General features: G+C 38.1%; 2 protein-coding genes across 11 annotated transcripts in view; one reads left to right on the top strand and one right to left on the bottom strand.

The window, feature by feature from the left end:
* Window positions 1–24: 24 nt before the first annotated feature.
* EXOSC8 (exosome component 8) lies at window positions 25–10203 on the top strand. Its single transcript, XM_030968175.1, has 11 exons — window positions 25–100; window positions 1692–1728; window positions 2778–2841; window positions 3387–3460; window positions 4029–4074; window positions 5069–5174; window positions 5258–5303; window positions 5568–5664; window positions 6723–6843; window positions 8771–8877; window positions 9299–10203. Exons 1-11 carry the CDS (start codon window positions 60–62, stop codon window positions 9412–9414), a joined length of 855 nt encoding a protein of 284 aa, XP_030824035.1. The 5' UTR covers window positions 25–59; the 3' UTR covers window positions 9415–10203.
* The window catches only part of SUPT20H (SPT20 homolog, SAGA complex component), a 29842-nt gene continuing 17321 nt past the window's right edge, over window positions 9440–21960 (bottom strand). For 2 of the 10 annotated variants that reach the window (XM_030967275.1, XM_030967444.1), the window contains exons 17-24: window positions 21006–21114; window positions 20608–20766; window positions 18529–18841; window positions 17368–17522; window positions 15030–15085; window positions 11441–11546; window positions 10789–10916; window positions 9440–9966 (exon numbers count right to left, since the gene is read on the bottom strand). In XM_030967275.1, coding sequence (XP_030823135.1) covers window positions 9832–9966; window positions 10789–10916; window positions 11441–11546; window positions 15030–15085; window positions 17368–17522; window positions 18529–18841; window positions 20608–20766; window positions 21006–21114 — 1161 coding nt within the window. In that variant the 3' untranslated portion in view covers window positions 9440–9831. Of the gene's footprint in view, window positions 9967–10788; window positions 10917–11440; window positions 11547–13631; window positions 13746–15029; window positions 15086–17367; window positions 17523–18528; window positions 18842–20607; window positions 20767–21005; window positions 21115–21960 lie in introns of all 10 variants that reach the window. The other 8 variants (XM_030967355.1, XM_030967532.1, XM_030967789.1 and 5 more) reach the window with 7 other exon arrangements.

Raw genomic sequence — 21960 nt, 5'->3', positions numbered from 1 at the left:
CCGCTGCAGCCAGTCCGCCCGCGGAGGCTGCCGGGAGGGCGGCCGCCAGGGGGCGCCACATGCGGGGCGGAGACGGCACCGCCATGGCCGCGGCGTTCAAGTAAGTGCCGGGCCCGGGGGCCGCGGTCCCGCCGGAGCCGCGCCGCGGGTCCCGGCCGCGCCTCCCAGCGGCCCCCGGCCGCTCGGGGACCCTCGAGGGCTTTATCCGCTCACCGCCCCGGCCGCTCGGGGAGCGGGCTCGGCGCGTCTGGGCGGGATGGGGTCGGTGCTGCGGGGCTGTGGAGCCCCCGACGTGTGAGGGAGACTGAGCGAGCGGGGTTTGGCCAGCCGGGAAAACGCTCGGCAAAAAGCGGAGCTCAGTGAGGCCCGGAGCTACCTGGTATCAGAATTGCAGAGTATACCGAGGTGGATCCTTAGAGATCAGCGAGTTCAGCTCCTGGCCCTGTGCAGGACACCCCCGGACTCACCATGTGCCTGAGGGCGTTATCCAAGCACTTCTTGGACTCGGGCAGTTCTGGTGCTGTGACCTCTGCCCTGGGAAAGTTCCAGTTCTAGTGCTCAATCACCCTCTAGGTGACAAAAGTTTTCCTACTCTCCGACCTAAACCTCCCCTTACACAGCGAATCGAATTATAAGGAAGTTAAAACTGTAGGGAATTCACTGACTTCCCATTTATAACTACTCGTTTTAGAATAGTAAAATGGTTTGGGTCAGAGGGGATTTTCCCAGCTCATCCGTGGGCAGGAACACCTTTTGTTAGACCAGGTTGCTCAGAGCCCCATCTAGCCTGGCCTTGACCACTTCCAGGCACGGAGCATCCACAGCTTCTCTGGATAGGCTGTCCTAGCATCCGTGATTCTATTGTGTGGCTTAAAAGCTTCAAAACAAGGTTTAGCAAGTGCTGTTACATGAGCTGTAAGACAACAGACCTTGTGTTGGGCTTATAATCCAGTGGTACAGGACCACACATGTGGAGCCAACAGGAGCCAATTCGTGCTGGCCTTTATGTTGGTGATGCCTCTGTGTGTTAGTTTGCATTTGGAAAACTTGCCTATTCCACTTACCTTTTTTCCACCCCTGCCCCAGAAGCACTATTTTAACAAAACTGTGAAAGCTTTGTTTAATATTGGCAATTTTTTTAATAAAACTTTTTTTTTACCCTAATGATCCCTGCTTAAAATACTAATACATAGGTACTAGTGCTAATACTAGCACTAGTACTAGTGCTAATACTAGTACTAATACTGCTACTAGTGTATGAATAATAATAAGCATCAATTATCATATGAAGCATATTTAGTAATTTTATGTTTTCTCAAAGATTCTAAGAAAAACTGCATAATTAAAAATTTTAATGCAAATTTCTGCGTCTGAATGCAGTCCTTGAACTAACAGATATTTCACACAGTGTATTAAAATTTTCCTGTTGCATTCCTTGAAAGATGAAAGCTAGCAGTTTTTGTTCAGTGTATGTGCAGGCAGGTTCATTGTATGGAAGGAGCATTTTGGAACTGTACTTAGGAAGAAATCTTTTTTTTTAGATTAGTTTAAAATTTCCTCATTGTTCTATAACAGTATTGCAAAACAGCTTTGTCAGGTATCTTGATTCCCAGATTTTTTTTTCCCTGTGTCTTGGGACTTGCAAGCTTCTCAGGAGCTTGCATTTGAACTTCTCTTTCTATTTGTTCTAGAACTGTGGAACCATTGGAATATTACAGGAGGTTTTTGGTAAGTGAAACATAAGATGCCTGTATAAGTTCTTTGCAGTGAATTTTTTCTTGCTTGCTTCTGCTCTTCTAACTTGTCTGTATGGAAATCTGAAACGGTGGAAATGGAAACTGGAAAAAAAAAAACAAAAAACTGTCTGAGCAGGTGAAAAACATTTGTGCTCTTCAGAACAATGTTTTTCTTTCCATCTTTCCGTGGTGTTGATGCTGTTCGTCTTGATGGGTAAATGCTTCTGTTGGTCTTGAAAGGAGTTCAGGTTAAATATGACCAAGATGCAGGTTTTTGCCTAGTACAAAATTATGTCAAACCAGGGTTTTAGATGTTACAGAAATTAATAATAGAGACTATTGCTGCTAATCATGCACACTGTAACTGTGGAGGAAGAACACTGACTTTTGTTACCTTAAATTAAAATTAAAATTTTGTTACCTTAGTTAGCTATTACTGAAGTTGTATTGACTTAGAAATGGATCCAGTATTACTGCAAATTTTGGTTCTCATAATTGAACCAAAAGTGTTTACTTTTGAAAAGCTTGAAACTGTGGTGAGTAACAATTCAGATCTAAAATGAAGGAATACTGTTTCAGTTTCTAAAATAAGGGTTATGTGTTGTACTGATGGTATTTGAATGCTGCGTTTTCTTTTGGTGCAGGGTTTTTCTTTTGTTTTCTTTAGTTCACTATAATTTTAAGAGCTCCACTAAGCAATGCAGGCAGGTAGAAACTCTCATTTTAAGTTTACCGGTGCGTGTTCATTCTTGGATGATGTTCTGAATCTAGTCTCATGTAGTACCTACCCTTGAGACAATCAGTCTATTGTTATATTGTCTAAATAAATTTAAATGAATTTTTACAATCAGGAGTTCTCTTTTGCAGGCCTAAAGCCGCAAACTACGTATCAGTTGATGAAAAGCCAGCTATAGTCTGACTGAGTTTTCCCTAGCATTTTTGAGAAGAGAGTATTATTTTTTATGAAGTTCTGTACAAAAATATTACTGTGTTATTTGACAAACTATATTTTCTAATTTGAAGTTGGTAATTTTTCTTTAGAAAGAGAACTGCCGACCTGATGGAAGAGAGTTAGGTGAATTTCGGACAACCACTGTCAACATAGGCAAGTGCTTATTTGGAATAATAATAATGGGAGAGGTATTATTAATATCAGTTTATAGTGGTGACCTTAATGACTTGCTAATTGGTTTTCTTGGTTCTTGTATTTGGAAACCAGGGAGAGGAAGGATTTTTCTTTACAGTTTCAACAAGCATGAAAGAGAATGTGTGGTACAATGGTATCCTTGAGCAGTTTCCAGTCCTGTTCCTGGGCTAACGTGCACAGTGTAATCAGTCCGTTCTGCTCCTGTATGTGAAGCACAATTTAGGTGCTCTCACAGGTTTGCAGATGACATTGAACTGGGGATGGCTGATATGCCAGAGGGTTCTGCTGCCATGCAGAGGGGCCTTGGCAGGATGGAGAACCTCAACCATTCTGTGTGATTGACTGTTTAATACAGAGATTCTGTCCCACTCTGGATTCGAGACTTTGCTTAGGCTGTGTTTAGTATAAAATGTTGAAAAGTAAACACTCCGTGAAGGTTGGATGTTATTTAGTGCTCTTTGAAGGGAAAATAGATTTTATTGAACAGTAATTTTTCTCTTCAGGTTCAATTACAACTGCAGATGGTTCTGCCCTGGTGAAGTTAGGAAATACCACAGTGATTTGCGGAGTAAAAGCGGTATGGTTGGTTTTTATCTTTATTTGTTGTTAGCTGATTTCGTGCATTTGTGTTTAGAATTGATCACCCTTGGAGTTACAATAACGTGCCAGTCAGATGCAATTACAGTCTTTCACCCGAGTTACTTCCAGACCTGAAAGTTAATATATAATGTAATTGTATAATCCTACCTGTATAGTCTGAGAACATGTATTTTGGTGATGCCTATCCTGTATGGGGAAAGATGTGTACAAAACTAAAGTCCTTGTTATTTCTAGATAAAAGCTCTGTAATTGAAAAAAGTTCCTGAACATGGATCAGTAAGTGCCCCTGGGAATGAGCTGGCTGGACTATTGAATGCCTTGTAGCCTCAACTCTACTGCTGCCCTGCCATGGCCTACAAGACAAATGTCTGTTCATCCCTGCACCGAGTTCTTTCACAGGAAATTTACAGACAAGGACTGATTAAAAATGACTTTTGTAAATCTCATCGTAATAATAACTGGGAAGAAAACAACCATTTGTCTATAGAACAGCTGAAAAATATTTTGTACAAAATTCTTCATTTATCTCTTTTCTATTTCTCCAGGAACTTGCTCCACCTGCAGTGGATTCTGCTAATAAGGGATACATTGGTAAGTGTTTCAGTATGGATCTGAGGTTTTGTATTACTTCAGCTAAAAGATGGTGGAAATTGTGTTCGGTAGATTTCTTAAAAGAATTAATTTTGACCAAATTTTATTACAACCCGTCAAATTAATTTCAAAATTGACATCTAGGCATCTATAATTCCCTTTTCTTTGCTTGTGAGTTTTCCATATACAGCTACCTTTTTGTTGCTGTTTCCAGGCTGGGCATGGAAGGAAACCTGCATCATTGTGTATATTAAGAGGTAGAAGATACTCTATAAAAGACAGTGGTATGCATGGTTGTGCAAAGGCATGTTAACTTCTGTTTCAAAGTCCCAGTAGGCAAAAAATGTAACTGTTAAAAACTGTGAAATAAAAACTGTTTATTTCTCAGAGAACTGTAAGTCCCAGTGGTACCTCCTCACTATTGTTTGGAGTTTCTTTGGAAATAAAATAATTCTGTGGAATTGAGAGACAAAGTCCTCTTTTTCTAAGGCATCTCCCAAGTATGTTGTTTTCACTAAGCTTGACTATGCTTAGGTTTTTTTCATGAATGTTTATGCATGTTTTTGCTTCAAGTCTAAAGCCTCAGGTTTTAATGGTTGATGGAAAGCAGACAGCATACCAGTAAAGTCAGGCAGTGGGATGGAAATGCTGCTGTTTCTTGATCTGCTGAAAAGTGCTTAATACTTAAAGAAGTGTTTGTGTGGGTCATGATAGAGAAGGATTATAAACAGAGAGTGGTAGCTAGGAGTATGTGCTTTTCCATGGAATATATAGTTCGTGAGTACAGAGAGCACTACAAGTTCTTTAATACAAACTCATGCATAACTTTATTTTTGAGGGGAGAATTAGGAAGGCTCGGTTGAAAAAATCTTGGTCTTGCCTTTCATTTGAAGTATATAAAATAGTATTAATAGCATCTGTTATTTATTTTTTTATTTTTGATTACCCATTGCCTGCTTTCTTTGGTTTATGACTAATGATTCTTGCTACCTAGTTCCAAATGTGGAGCTGCCATCCCTCTGTGCAGAGAGGTTTCGCTCTGGACCACCTGGTGAAGAGGCTCAAGCAGCGAGCCAGTTCATTGCAGATGTGATTGAAAAGTAAGAACCATTTTAGTGCTGTTAAAATGCAAGCAACTCCGCAAGAGTTTTCTATTGCCTTGCTTACTCTCATTTTATTTTAGTTCACAGATGATAGTGAAAGAAGATCTGTGTATTGCCAATGGCAAGGTAAGTTCTATCTCAGAACGAAGAAGGAGATAGTAACAAGATCACAGGACCTGTACAAAAGTACAAATACAGAAGGTATTTGAGGTTATAGGGGGTTTTAGTGTTGTTTTTGCTTTTCAGTCTTCATAGCTTAGTTTACATCCTAAGTGCAAAAATCAAATTATAGAATAAGTATCTGTATTTAGTGTGGCCAGAATTTTCTTATATATTGCACCATTTACTTAGCTGATGGAATATCTCACATGTGCAAACCTTTTTTGATAGCTTGCGTGGGTGCTATACTGTGATATCATATGTCTGGACTATGATGGAAACCTTCTGGATGCCAGTGTCTTTGCTTTGTTGGCAGCATTAAAAAATGGTAGGTCTTCCTTAGAACAAGAGACATTATGATAAGTGTTGCTTGGAGAAATGCATTTGTTTTGAACCCTCATAAGTGGGTAACTAGTTCATGGGACTGTTTGTTTCCTGTCATTTGAATACAAATACAAGGTGGAAGTGATGGTGGGATGCCATAGGTGTGTAACACCTGAAAAATAGGATCTTTTTTGTACACTTATTATTGCTTTCTTAAAGGACTAACTGCTATTCTGCCATGTATTCTTTGGTGTCAGATATATGAGTCTTTCAGCAGTGACCATGAATGAGTTTAACATCTACATCATCAGGGTATTACTTTGATAATGTATTTTGTGTAGGCAGGATGAGCTGTTGGAGACTTTGCTTACACAAGTACTTTGTCACAACAGAATATTCCTTTCCTAGCCTAATGAATTATAGTTTGTAAAAAAATGTGTGGCCTGACTGTTTGCAGGTGTGTGGCTTATAAATGCATGAAGGCAGCAGTTCAAAGGGAAGCTTATGGCAAGGCCTCCCTTTCTAACTGTGAATTGCCAGCCTTGGAATTCCCCTAGCTACTTGGCTCTTCTCCTTCTTGTCACCAGCAATGTATGGGGTTGTCACAGCAAGAGTTAGCTGAAGGTCAGGTTGCACTGTTTCTACAGATACATAAAATTCATGACATGGGACTATATTCCTAGTTTTTTTATGTTCAGTAGACTTGGGGAAAAAATACTTTTGGTTAAATATTCTAAAGTATTAGAATCTAAAGTACTGGAGTCTAAAGTATTTTAATTGTGTGGCATTTTGGAAGTAGAAAAAAATTCTGTGTAAGGAGAAAAGCTTCTGTTACCCTGAGTACAAAAATCAAATACTTGCTTGAACAGGTCATTCTAAGCTAAATACTTTCCTTGAATTCAAAATTTTTTTTTCTTTTTTTTTTTGTAGAGAGTACGATTAATGTAGGAAAAACTATTCTGATTGATTTTCAGTGGGTTAAGAGAACAGCTTAAATATTTAAGTAGTTGCTAAACCCAGCATGTTTAATATTAGACCATTTTAATTTTTTCATCTCTTCAGTGCAATTGCCGTTGGTTACGATAAACGAAGAAACTGGTTTATCAGAAGTTAATTTAAAACAGAAGAATCCTTTGATTATCAGAAAGCATCCGGTTGCCACATCATTTGCTATATTTGATGAGTAAGTTCCAAACTGTTTTGTACTTTATGGAAACAACAGTGTTTGTAAAACAAATGAAAGATGGAAGATACCACCGGTGATGTTTGTGCACTTCTGCCAGAGACCAGAGTGGAGCCTCAGGCAATGCTGCTCCACCCATCTTAAATCCACAGCCTCTCTCATTGAAGGGGCCTCTAGTTCTGTGATGTAAGGAGTGCACAGAACAAAGTGCAGTAAAAGATAAGCTTAAAAGTACAGGGATGGGTACTGTTTTAGGTTTTTGAAGTATCTTCAAGATGAAAATGTTACCAGTGCAAATAATGTTTTAGAAGCCTGTGTAATAACTGATAGAAAAGATGGTAGTTTTTGAACAGCTTATGCTAAGGATGTAGTCAACAAAGGAAGTAGGAAGTAACAGTCCAGTTAGAACAACAGAACCCCTGGATAACTGAAAACGCAATTACCCAAGGTGAAGTGTAACCAGCATGCTTAAATCATTGTTCATGTAGAAAGAGAATCTGATTATGAGAATTCAAAGTAATCACATCTGATAACTTGACTCCTCATCTGAAATTGTCTACTGGGTCTTCCTTAGGTCTAGAATGTTAAGAATGTGTTCTACTGCTATTTATAAGAAATGCAGTCATTTCTGGTGACATCCATTTGCAGAGTAGAAAGTGACAGGATAGTGATCACTGTGCTATTCAAGATTTAGGTCTGTTTGAAGATCTTGGGGGGTTATGGCATATTAATGTGTATTCACATAAATGATTAGTAGGGGCCTTTCATCCAAATAACAAATGGTGTGGGGAGAGCAACAATGTCAGTTGTTGACCAGGTGATTACCAAAATGCATCAGAGCAGGACATTACTAGTACTTTAGAATGCCTCTGTTAGTTGCTTTAGTACCATTTCTGCTGGGTCTGAACTTTGATGTACACTAAGTGTATGAGTAACGTACTAGGCAGACAGCTGTCATTAGGGTGTTATTTTTACACACAAATCACACGTACTTACACATAGACCAAAAAGCTGCCTGGGGAAGAAGGCTTTCCATGAGTAGTCTATTGGGCTTTGTTTCCTTCCCTGTAACCAACTATTGCATCAAACAAGTTACTGAAGTCTCCTTTTAGCTTCTAAAACTAAGTACTGAGGGGGTGTCTGCCTGTGTTGTGTGGTTTGCGTTGGTTTTATTTTTTTTTTTAATTCTGGTTAATAGCCCTTTCAATAAAATGCTTTTCATACCCTGGCTTCCAGAGGCATTTTTCTTCTGCATAAAAGGCCTCTTTGAATAAATGGAAGTGGTAGGTTGCTGGTTAGTGTGGCCATGGCTGAGGAGCACTGCTGCAGGGCTGCTCCTGTGGCAGCAACCTGTACATCAACAACAGCCATGCACTGAACTGCTCATGTGACAGTATGACAGCCAGAATAAGCTGTCTTAAGCAACCCAATGAATCTGGTTTTGAACTATTCCCAGTCTGAGTGATGTTAGAGTTCACTGACAACAAATTGAGAACCACTTTGGTGAACTTACCAGTGCAAATCAGTTTTGCTTTAAGGTATCTGGTAGAAATTAGTGCAGCCTACACCTAAAACCAATGCTAGTGTCCAGTGTAACTACAAAGTAACAACTGCAGTCTTTCTTATTACATACTGCAAATGGCAATTCAGTGGCATTTTCCTGCAATACCCGGCTGTCACAAATTTTTGAAACCACTTATATGCCTATTTTCCACAGTCACAAACACATGATTATGTGGACTCTCCCACATTTTTTGGCTTTTTTCTCTTTTTTTAAAAAATTGGTGCATTTTGGTAGGAAAACAGATAAGCTTGAGCACTAAATCCATCTACAAGTATTTTGTAAGACTACAGTAAAAATTGTATTTTGAAATAACATTAATGGAGCAATGTATACCAACATATCTGCATGCATTTCTTTCACAAGCACATTACTCATTGTTGATCCAACTGCTGAAGAAGAAGATTTAGCAACTGGAACAGTAACCATTGTAACTGATGAAGAAGGCAGACTGTGTTCTGTCCATAAACCAGGTACTTCTAAATTTACTACAAAGAAGCTTATGGGAGATGATGATGTTAGGTCAAGAAAAGATTGTGTAACTGCTTTGCGTTGTGAGATGCAGGTGCTTTATGGCAACAATGTCTGCCTGAATACTCCTGGCTCTTGAAAGGAGTTTTAAGATGGTGGGTGGCATGACTAAAGTTCAAGAAGCAGTCACAGGAGAGGACTAATTCTGGGCATGTCTCCTGTTACAGCTCTTGTTTGTTTCCATTATCTTTGCCTGAAGCTAGGGCTGGGAAAGCTGTATGCTCCCCAGTGAAAGGTGCTGGTAATGACAATTACTGTATTAATACTTGCATTTGGAAATCACACTTAGATACACTGAAGTATAAGTAGAAAATAGTAACTGAAGTATAAGTAGAAAATCAAATTGTTCCCTTCAATGTTTAGGTGGAAGTCCTCTTACAGGAGCCAAGCTTCAGGATTGTATCACCAGAGCAATTACAAGACACAAAGAAGTAAAGAAGCTCATAGACAAAGTAATAAAAAGTATAACACCCAAGTGAACAAAAAGAGAGCTCTTTTCAAAAATGGATTTGTAAAAATTGTATTTGTTACAGTGTTCACAAACCTTTTCTACTAAATAAACAAATACCAATACTACATTTACAAAGTTCATTTTTTCTAAAATGTTTTTCACCCTCATTCTATGTACAATGTTGTTGACTGGTAAAAAATACAAGATAAAACATTCTGTTAAAAAATTAGTGAGTAGAGGAAACCAGATCCTAGCCACTTTATAGATGAAATTTCTAAGTTCTGTAAGGTTGGCTTCCAAAATCAGTTCATTTCTTTTAGTGTAATGTCAAAATTCATTTTCCCACCAGTAATATAAAACACTAATTTTATTTTAAGCCTTTTCCTTAACAATCTGAAAAAAAAAATCCCCTTCCAATCAATTTTTTTGTGGGGGGAGGCAAGTCTCATGATTTTGGAGGGGCTGATGTGCCTCTTTTCCTTTTACTTTTTGAGTGGCTGCCTGAATGTTGATGATGCAGGTGAGCTGCTTGTGCTGCTGCCGCTGCCATAGCCATTTGATGCTGCAAGAATCGCAACTGCTGCCATGGAGGAGAAGGGAGAAAAAGCTTGTTAGTGTTGACTATAAAGCTTTCATATCAGGAAGAATGAAGAGGGGGAGAGAAAGAAAAAATAAGGAAGCACCAGGTTGACAAAAGGAACACACCATGTACTGGGGCAGTGGGTACAGTCAAGCAGCACCAGTGGCACAGAAGCCTGCTGAGGGCACAAGCTAACATTTCACATGTGAATGTGCACAGCTTTGTTTCTTTGCCCTTTCTCTTCATTGCAGTAACTCAGCAACTTCACTGAGTGTTTGGGTTACACAGTACCTTTTTAATATGATAACTTCTCAGTGTATGCATTGTATGAATTTTCTGTATATATTACAAACATGAGACTGTGTACTAAAAAATGCTAAAATGTTTTCATGAAGCATCTGAATGGTAAAGAAGCTTCACAGAGCTCTTGCTTTCATGTACTGACTGTAGCAGGGCTACATTTGAATTTCCAGGTGCTTACATCCATGCCATTTTGAAATTTATTGGCACCTGGTATAGTATTTAGATATGTGCCACAAGCACCCCTTGAATGTCTGCAAATCAGGAAGGTGGAGGGCTTAAACGAATAAAAATAAATTCAGTGCTCCAAGCTGAGAGAACCACAGATTTCAGGTCTTGCATGATAGTTTGCCAAATACATGTCGGTTTTGTTGTTTTTTTTTTTCCTTTCAATTTGTGAGACCATAACTGCATTAGTTAAAAAGAGAGCCCAAGAGAGCAATATTTTTGATTTTGGAGCCAAGAATTGTATTTTTAATTTAATTTTTTTTTAACACAGTCAGAGTGAAGTTGCTGGATTACTTGTATCTGTTGCTGCTGCTGCTGCAAGGCTTGTTGTTGTTGCTGTTGCAAGGCAGAAGAGAGCTGGAGTCTCTGCTGAGGAAGGCTTTGCCCACGTCTGTTCACGGCAGAGCCAAGCTGAGACAACACTGAGAAAGGAGAAGGGGAAAGCAGGCAGGTCAATGAAGTCAGGTTGAGTTGGTCAGGGGAGGAAGACATAGGAATACAGTGTAACAGGAAAGGGGGATCAATAGAATTAGTTTCAGAGTCAAATTTGGAACAGTGCAGAATAAAGTATACATGATATACATACTCAGTTAGTTAGAACATTATTAGATTATGAAGTGCTTGTGGAGACACAAAGGTTTCTCACACTGGATGTTAAGCACAGAGTTAAAGAAACATTCCTTAATGAAGTCTGGCATGAAGTTCCCTGCATTTTCATTTTGTCTTAAGTGTAACTTGTTTTCATGTGATACTATCAATTGATGGCACTTAACTGCCAAACAAAGCAGAGAAGTGCATGATTTAGAAGTTGAGTATTTCTCATAGAATTCAAGTCCTGATAATCATTGTGATCTAACGTAAGACTTCCTTAAGACCAAACTTCATTTCAGTGTGAATTTATCAACATAAACACTTCGCTACAAAAGGAGGCTCAGCAAGCACATACCTGTGGCTTGAGGTTGCATAAAATTCCCTACTCCAGTCAGGTTAATTACAGCAGCTTGTTGGGCAGATAATGCCTGATCTTGATTGGATGGACCTTGGTCAGACCCCTAGCAAAAATGAAAAGCTTGATCCTTATTACCAAACTTTCGTATCAATGAATAAGCAAATAAAGCCAGTGTGAAGGCAAACTTCTGAAGTGCCATTTAAAAACATTTAATGCTACATCATCCAGTGCGTGCCAGATACAGGCTATAGTGGAGTCACTAACAGTAGAACAAACAGATACTGAATGCCCCAGAACAGCTTTGTTTTGGCAGAAATGGTAGTGCTCCTGTTACTCAGCAGAAATCCACGTAGTTGTCAATTTCTCTGCAGTCTAGCAGAGACTACACTTAATGGTTGTAATCTTATGACAATTTCCTGTCCCACTCCCAGCCCCTAAGTCTTCAGGGGACCCTGAGATATCCGTGTGCAAAGGTCCTAATCAAACAAAGTGTGCAAAGGCTGACACATTCCCATGTTCATATTGTGCTACACACCTTAATTTCATAAAAATACCAGACCCTGCTTTTAAAATCACATTTTCAGAACACAGTAGTTTTCACAGTAATCACTTTAAAGGAATTAGTGGAGTCTGACCTAGTCTCTCCTGAAGTCAAAGGGTGCTGAATTATGACCTCTTTTAGAACTTAAATTATGCACTGATTTATAACACAGGAAAATAAAGCATTATATGCACAATTCAAGAAAACTTCATGGCTTATGAGTCAGAAAAAAACTGGTTCAGTCCAGGAGTTGCAATGCTTCTTTAGCATTACATTATAATGCTACTAAGATCTAGGAAAACCAGACCAAAAGATTGCATGTTGAGACATCATCACCTCCATGATGACTAAGAGTCATAGAACCACCATGTGGGGAAAATCTTTAAGTATGAGAGAGAGAATGCATATTTATATTATATTGGTAGCACAGAAAATTGTTGTTGTTTTTGGGCCTGAGTTTTTTCACTAAGCACTGTGAGCACATACATTCCTATCCTTATCAAAGCTAAGGAATCTAGTGTTCATAATATCTCATTTTTGCCAACAACCCCCTCCTCTATAATGCAAGGTATGAGAGAAGTTCCTTAGGGCAGTTTAACCAATGCAGAGATTGATTTTCTCCAGAACTTCCTGCCACAAGAACTACGCTTACATCAGCCTTTTTATAAATGCCCTTGGTGTTCAATATCTAGAAAATAAAACCCAACATTACAAGGTCACATGATATTTTTTTTTTAGTAGTTCAACTACTAACTGACATTCAGAGATTCAGATGCTGTGAACAAATTGGAAAGTTTCCCATTAAACTTTCCCACAATCCAGAACAAGGCCCGTGGCACAGGAGGCTATATACCATAAAAAAAAAATCAGAGAGTCATCTTATTTATGAACAGTCTACAGTATCACAAGTGAAATTATGACAAACTTGAGTATCCAGTAGAGAGTATTTGGTTAAGCAGAAGGCTTGTGTGTCTGAGAACACAAAAGCAGAGCAGCTAGTTTTCTCACACTGCTGCATCAATGTTAGTTAGGATTTTTAAGTACTAACCTGGTACTTGCACCTTAGGATTTTTAAGGTGCAATTGACCACTCAAAATTTGTCATTTGAAGATGGATCAGTGTCTATCGCCTTTAACACTAATTACAGGCAACAGCAGAGCAAATCTCTTAAGATTACAGCTTTAAAGACAACTTGTATTTCCTTTGGTGCAAAGAAAATTCTGCTGAACTACAGCAGTGAGGTTTGTAAGCCAACTCACAGCAGTATCAGTAACAAGTTTTTGTTTCTCTGTAATAATCCTGACTGCATTTTTTCTCTGTATATCTGTTAGTTATGATAAACAAAGCACTAAGCTGGTTTTACACTACTCATTCAGTGGGGCTGGCTCTCTTCATGACAGAGTTAGACAATGCTCAGCAGTTGTTACAGCTTTTCTATACAGGATATAAATAAAGAAGTATAACCCAGCTCCAGCCATAGCAACAGAGCCACTGCACTCTTCGCTGTTTGAGAAAGTTTAGGAGGAAGAGTTTCCTCCCCCTCTGCTTCAGTTCTATGGGGTAGTGGCTCATTTACTTGTGGAGATGCGGAGACTAGGAGAAACTGTTTCATCCATGCACCCCAGACTGAGGGCTGTTAGCACACACCTGTTCTCCCTGCTGCTGAGGACTACAGGTTGTAGGCTGCTGAGATTGCTGCTGTGGAGAAAACTGTGACAGCTGCTGCTGGAGTGGGTTAAAAATAAGTGAACCACCTGGAAGCTGTTGAAGATTAAAAACAAAAGGCATAATTCAATCAAGCTGCTGAGTTTCTTACTGTTCTAGGGTGAACATAGTATTGATAGTGGTGTACTTCCCAGAGGTTTGATTTTTGTTTTGTAATGCCTTTAAAGTCAATCAATTTACAATTGTTGCTGATTCTGAAAAAGGCTCATGCTCTGAAAATAAATTTGCATGAACTGACAGAAAGGTATTTCCATAGGAAATATATTTAATTATTTTAATTAAAATGGCAGATACTGTACTGATATGGAAAGATAAATGCCAGTCTTCGACAGCGCTGTATATAATTTCCACTTTCAGAATATTCCACTGAATTTTAATAGATAGTGACATGGCCTTGATTCCTCTCCCTTACTCCAGCTTTAACTGCACTTATTTTAGCTGAATTGTTCTTGGTTTATATGAGTGGCAGAGCTAGCTTGAAAGAATGTCCTTCTGGAATCACTCAAGTACAAGCATTTAATTCTATAGAAGAGCTCTATTCTGGCACAACTGCCTCCTGTGCCTGCCTTTTTCCATCTTTCTGGAGTGTACAGGAGTGGAAAGAGGAAGTAGCAAAGCTGGTAGTAATTTTTTGAAGCATGGTGCAACCTATGTGGAACACCGAAGCTGCAATTCTGCACCTGCATCTGGCAGCTGACTGCAAGGTCCAGGAACTCCGCCCAGTTCCACAAACAACCCCTGCTCTGCTTTTAAATGCAACTCTGACATAATAAACATCTGCTTGTATTTGTATTTGTATGTATGCTTAGTGCAAATAAAGCATTTACAGACCTTCTAAACTCCCTATCTTACATGAACTTCCATTTCTAAAAACTCTTTAAACCTATTACTGCACCTACCTGTGCTTGCTGAGCTTGGCTTTTAGGCATTCTACGTGTAACCTCTGAGTGATTCTACTACACTGTTTTGTACAGTATAATTGTAACCTTAGTCTGTGATCTGCAATGAAACCTTAGGCAAATCCTGAAAGACTGTATTTTAGGGTTAATCTTTTGAATTCAAATGTCAGCATCCTTATATTGTTACTGAGAATTATCTGCTTTTTTCTGAGCTAGGAATATAATTTCCACCTGGTATGTCTACAGAGATATCTTTTCTCTTATTCTAAGCCTTTTAAATAAGCAATTAAGATTTGCAGTAAATGGTCTGACCAACTGGCTCCAAAGATCTGTATGGGACAGTGCAGTAAGCAGCACTAAGCAGGTCTCTACAGAAAGATAAGAAATTATCATTATTATTGTGTCCAAGTATATAAATTACCTGTAGAAGATTTAAGGGCCGAAGATTTGATGTATTTTTCAAACCAAATGGGCTGCCTGTTAAAGAAAACATCTTTTTATTAGTAGTGAGTCTTTACTCAGTTCTATTTGTGTTTTGCAGTACACCTTTCCACTGGGACTATTTCTAAATATCTGGAAGTTGGAAAACTGGCAAGTGTAAATTGAGTGGAAACTTAATACTAAGTGTATAATAATACAAGTATAATAAAAGTGTAATACTGGCAATATAAATTAAGTGTAAACTTAATACAATGCTTCGTTTTCCATAATGCAGCTCATAGTTATTCAGACTCAAAGCACACAAGAGCTGACTAAATGGAAAAAATCTGGATCTCTACATTAACATTACACCCTGTGACCTATAACCTGTTTGTACATTTACACAAAGGTGATTGTGGAGAACACCACAGCTGTTATTTTTCAGTGATCCTTCTTCTGCCTTTAAAAAGCTTTACTGTATGCACAGTAAATCCAAAAAAGTCCAAGGGCTCAATGAAGTAATACACTCTTACCAATCTTTAACAGAAAACAATTCCACCCCAAATCTGAGCAACGCTCCAGTAAGACAGCAGCTATCAAAGAGAAGCCCTGGAGGTCTTGCACAGACCTAGCTCAGCTCTCTACTTGCATCTGTTGTGTGGGTGACAGCACAGCATGAACAAATCTGTGACACCTAACTGGTAGAAGTTGATAGTGCTTGAAAGGACAGAAGTAGACTAAAAGCAATCCTCATGAACTGAAGAAATGGTCCAAAACTCAGTAACACTGATTTAAAAAAAGACAAATGACCAAGTACAAAATTTTAACTATCTTTGTGTCTATACAGCAAGAAAGGACACGAGAAGTTACAGGAGGTCACAAACATATCCAAATCATCCATATCACAAACTACAGAGCACACAAAAGAAAAGAACCTCTTCACACAGTTTACATCTATAAAATTCACTGTCACAAGATGCTGTAGAGATTCCGAAAATATACATGGGTTCAAAAACCAATTAGATAAATCAATAGACTAGAAATCTAGCACAGGATATTAAGCACAAAGATCCATGTGGATATTCTTCAGCTGAGAAAGTCTCAAAGCTGTAAATTGCCAGAAGAGGTACAGTTGTAGGCAAGGGATGTTTCATTTCACGCTTTTGTCTCATCTCAAACACTCTCCTCAGTATCCTCTAATGGCAACTGTCAGAGACAGAATATAAACTGGATGGATTTTTGGCCTAAACCAGTAAAGCCATTCTTATGTCAAGGTAATGCTGTTGCAAAAAATACAGATAAAAAATAGGCAGACCTCATTTGGGGAAATGTTAACAGGAATGTTGTGAAAGAGATGAGATGCATTTATTCTGCTGTGCTCCACAGTGGTAAATCAGCCAAGCTCAGGCTTGTGTCCCGTTTTGGTTATCACATTTTAAGAAGGATGTAAGCAAATTGGACAGTCTAGAAAAGAGTGACAGGATTATGAAAGGTTTGAAAAATACGACCTATCAGAAAAAGACAAGTGTGGGACATGACAGCATGTTTGATACTTAGAAGGTAAAGAGAAAGAGTGAACAACTATTTTTCACATCTGAAGGATATAGGAGGAAAAAAAATTACAATTCAGGAGATGCACTGTAATTAGAAGGAAACATTTTACATGGATAATGAGCCACTCCAAACAGCTACTGAGGAAGACTGGAATCTTCTTCAGTGACGATATTTAAACACAGTTTATATAAACATTGGTTCAGTATGGTTTAGACAGATTTAACTCTTAGCATAAGGGATGGATATCTTGAAGTCTTCTACTGTTCTCATTCTATAACCATACATTAGACTCTTTTTTATTATATGTTCAGAAAAAATAAACTGATAATTTAAATTGTGCTTTTAAGATTTATATAGTTGCATTTGAAGGCAATAAGGAACTACTTAATTGTTGTACAAGAATAAAGTAGTACCAGGGCTAGAATAAAATGCCCCACACATTTAGAAAGTGAGGCCTCTTTCTAATTTCAGTCATGCCTTTTTTCTAGCAGTCATCATCATCAAAATTTCATTTAAATTTGGAGTTTCTCCCAAACTTCTTACTGAGTGCACCAAACAATCCAGGTTTTGACTGCATATCCCCAGCCTAGCTCACCAAAAACCAGCTTAAAACAATCTTCAACACAGCCTACACCTTGAATACAAAAAGATGTATGTTGTTCCTGAGCTCCAGCCATCAAATACACAACCTCTTCACACAAAGGCCACTTCAGTGCACTTTTCTCACAAAATGTTTTCACACTGTCCCTGTCTGAAGGGTGGCTTTTCCACTCAGTCACACTGACCTGCTTGGGAGGCAGATTGCATTGCAGCGGGCAGCGCACTTGGTACCAGACCTCCTGGGGGTAAAATGCCACTCAGATTTATACCTGCAGGGGCTATGGCACCAGTGTTGCACCCCAACATAGGGTTTGAACCACTCATCAGTGACTGTGCTCCACTGTAGAAGAGGAAAGACAACACATCAAACCCAAGTGGCACAAGTAAGTCTGAATAACTAAATTGTTGCCCTCTGTCTCATGGCAAGTAAATCAGTAGCTTGCTGTAAATTATGGGACTATGATAAAGCATCAGTGCAGCTTAAAAAAGAATCATTTTGCCTAAAGCGTAACATATATTTGATATTATGAGCACATACTGGTTTTTTTTCTTCTTTGATATGAACTGTTAAAAATAAACCACAAGTGGTCCTTTCATTCTAGAAATACTAAAAGGCCAACAGTTTTCAAAATGGTTGTACTATCATAAAAGGAACAGGTTTGCTTTTTCTTTTTTCCCTATAAAAAAAGTCCAATTTATCAACAGTGACCAGCTGCTGAACACCTTAGCTGGGTAGTTTGAATGTCTGATACCTGCATTGAAGCACACTATGTGTCTTACACTGACATCATAATCGCAGAATTTTCCTTAGTCTAAAAAGCAGTTCATGTTATACCATACCATGTATTCTTGACAGCATTTATTATTTTCTTCAAACCACAAAATGAGTTTTAAGGATCAAGGAATATTTCACCTCAATGCTTTTTCAAATTGATAGAAACAAATCTGTCCCCATTTTTTGTTTAGATTGGTCTGCATATGATATCTACTTCCCCTCTGATTAACAAAAAGTTTTCAAACTTACAGAGCAAAACCTCAGAAATCACTTAAATTGAGATAAAGCTTTCAGAAATGAACCTATACAACTCCACAAAGATGAAAGCAATAAAAGCCTTTCTTAATAGATCTTTTCAATAATCTAATAGTAGGTGACTTCTATCTGAGAAATACAAATTGTTTCTAGTGGCTCTCCACTTTGTAATTACAAAGTGAGTGATCTTTTTTGTAGCGCAGATCCTGAAAAATATTTACCCTAATGGACGGTGGACAGTCCTGGACCACATCCCCTCCCACCAACCAACCAACCCCCATGGCAAATTAAGAAACCATCATAACAAAAGACTTACCACACAGAGCCCACTACATTGATGAAGTTAAGTCCTGCAGGGTTTGCCATGACCTGGGTGGAGGTTGTTCCTGTAGTAATGGATGTTACCATGGTGGAAAGAGGAATTGTCATTACAGGCAGTGCCTGGCTCAGAGACATTTGCTGCTGAGCAAACGGGGTTAACAAAGTGGGCTGAGGGGTGAAGCCTGAATCTTGGGGAGTAGGGGTGGCAGAAAGGGTAATAGGAGTTGAGCTCTGAGCATCAGGAGGGTGTGGGGTCGATGAAGGGGTGTTGGTTGGAGTAGGAGTAGATGGTTTAGGAGTTCCAGACCCTGCTCATTGAGAAAAATAAAAAGTGCTAGTTTGTTATAAAAGGCCAGTCCTTTTTGTATAAGGTTAATGGAATCTTACTTAGCATTGACAATTTCTTCTGTTTTTTAGATTGCAAGTGTTAATTTCTACATGACAAGTGTTGCAGCACACACTTATTGTTAAGGATGCAGTATAATCACAAAGAAAATCCATTCTCCATGCTTCATTCCTTGTGGCATACACCAATTTCTATTGTCCTTTAAGCTTCCATAATCTATCACACATCAAGTCATTAATTCTATTCAGGAATACTTAGAATAATTTCTTAGGGACCATTTTAACCTAATTAATGCTTGTCCTAAACTTTAAACAAATAGTATCCATGTACTGCCTGCGCAAGAGGTTGTGTTAAAAACTTATGATGGAACACAAGAGTCAGCAAGATCATGTACAATTTCAATGATCATGGGGCTGATCTAAATTTCATCAGATACTCAAACTGCAATTTTCCAAGCATTGATCAAATAAAAAGCAACTATCTAATATTTAAGAACCATAGAAGAGGATAATACTGCATCTTTAAAAGCTACTGCGTAATTCTCTCTACTTAAATGTAACACATACTGTTACATTTGTTGTAACAGTATGTATTTGTTGTGGATGCAGTAAGCAAAGTCCATCAATAGAAAAACAAAACAAAACAAAACAAAACCCCCAAAAAGCTTGAGCTGGTTTTTTTTTTTTTTTCTTTTTTTTTTTAGATTATATGTCCTGCAGAAAAAAAGGAAATAAATATGAATGGTGACCAGAGCCTTAAAGTAACTGTGTGCAGCAGATTTACACAACTCATAACACTAACATAAATCCAGACTCAGTATTTTGGAAGAAAACTTAAGTTTTCTTTTTTATCTTGTGCAAAACAAGAAGGCAGAAAAGTTACACCTTTTGAGCTACCCAGATTTTAAATTATTTAATGCAAAAAGCATATTATAATACCATGCAGGATACTGGAATGTGTAGTATACAATTATTCATAAAAAAATTGAGAAGCTGCAGCTATGGTTCCCTCTTTGTACAGATCTGTTCACGAAATGGCTCAAGACACATACATGTTTTAAAAAACATTTATGATCTACAGCCAAGATTACAATGATCCTGTCAGTGTTAACGAAAATACTTTTAACTAGGATATCGCTTCTGATTGAAATTTGCATTTTTACACCTGAGAATATGGTGCTATCATCAGCAGCATCACCACCACACTTGCAATCAGCAATGATTTGTAAAACAGTGTAGGAGTGTTTTTAAAAAATCATCTTATCGTTTATTGTATCATCACCTTGGGACTGATCAGATTATATACATACACAGATACACAACTGCACCAGCTCCTATAACATTTAAAAAAACAGATGCTTAAATAATGTAAAGGCAAATTGATCTAACATATCGTTTTTACACTGGAGGAAAAAAATCTACACTTTGGAATTTATCTCATCACATCATCTACCAGCCTTTCATATATGAGGAGATCATGCTAATTGCAGAAAATGTATTAAAACGTATACACAGAGGGTGCATACATATATATACAGAAAACGAACACAGTTACAATAAACATAAAATACATACAGTGAACAAGAGACCTGCCTAAAGCTGCACAACTTATACAATTTAGGGTACACTGTACACTTAAATTTCATCATTCCACAGGTTAAGAAGTTTATCTCAGGAAGCATTTATGCAAAAGCCTAAGATTTAATGGAGAATTTAGGTCGTGACTCACTTTGTGAAGAGCTCGCAGGAGACATGGCAGCTGGAGAGAGCATGCTAACTTGATTAAGATCCATAGATTGTTTCCGAGAAAGACCAGGAGGCTTAGAAGGAGGAGGTGGAGTTGGGGATTTTAGATGGCCACTTGACTGTTGTGAACTAAAAATATTACCTGAAAAAGCATAATTAAAATACATTACTATTCTGTGAGTACATGTTAACTTGAATATTAGGATCGACTTTTGTGAACAATATAATCAGAAATTAAAAAAAAACAAACAGAAAACCCCATGCTCTTCTCACAGATAAAATTCTGGTAATTTTAATTAAATCTTAATCAAAGGGATATCCTTTCATTTTACAACAGGCAGATGATGTTAAAATTAGATGTTTGAGTCAAAAAATAATTACCTGAAGAGCTACTTCCTGAACTTGAAGGCAATTTGATAGGAGGAGGTCGGTGTTTTACACCTTTCCCCAGTACTGAAGACTGAACAGAGCCTGATACACTTTCCGGCTGCTGGGAGGAAAGAGCAATTAACACTACCACAGCAATGACAAAAGTTTTCACATAGCTGACAGAAAAGACAATCCAAATGATTTGTATGAAGGCTTCAAAGAACAATGATAATATTCCTTTCAGCTATTTCAGATGCTTATGCATTCATTTTTAAAAAATAATCTATGATGAACTCTCTTTAGATGAAGTCTTTACCATCAAGAAGCAGCAAAAAGTGCTAGTAAAAATTTAAACTGAGCAAAAAAATAAGTAATACAATTAAAGAGTTTCACTTTTCTCCATAATTCTGGAATTTCTTGTAGTAATTTTTACAAACACAAAAGTGATGAATACACTTGAAATAATAAAACATTTAGGTTTTACTTGAAAAATGACATCATTTAATTCATTCATTCTCTATATACCTGCCATTTTCAACCAGGACAGATTTAAAGAACAGGATCAGAATTCTTTTTTCTGGGAGCAGGATTTCAATAAATTTAGGAAAATCTTGAATGCAGAGAAATCAAGATACATTTCCCCACTGGTTTCAGTGGGACCAGACCTTCATATTCTTAGAGGGAAGATACAGCCTTTTTGTTTGCTTTTGTATCCTAATCATCAGGTTGTCTGAACATGTATCTGCTTCACCTATTTGAGTCTGCAGTTCTCAGTCACTCACAACAGACTCTAAATCCATAATTCCAATAGCGTACGCTGTCTAAAGACTCAACAGTGAAACACATTCAGTTATATTCTATGTGGTTTTACCTTATAGCAGATATCCATAAATGACAGTACTGTTTAAACAAACATACAGTTTGCAAACTGCTGAAACTAGGAAATGAGGCTGGCAATTTAGTGAAT

This window comes from Camarhynchus parvulus, chromosome 1 (genome assembly GCF_901933205.1).
Source record: "Camarhynchus parvulus chromosome 1, STF_HiC, whole genome shotgun sequence".
NCBI lineage: Eukaryota > Metazoa > Chordata > Aves > Passeriformes > Thraupidae > Camarhynchus > Camarhynchus parvulus.
Note: the sequence above shows the minus strand (reverse complement) of the source record. Positions and strands in the feature narration are given on the sequence as shown.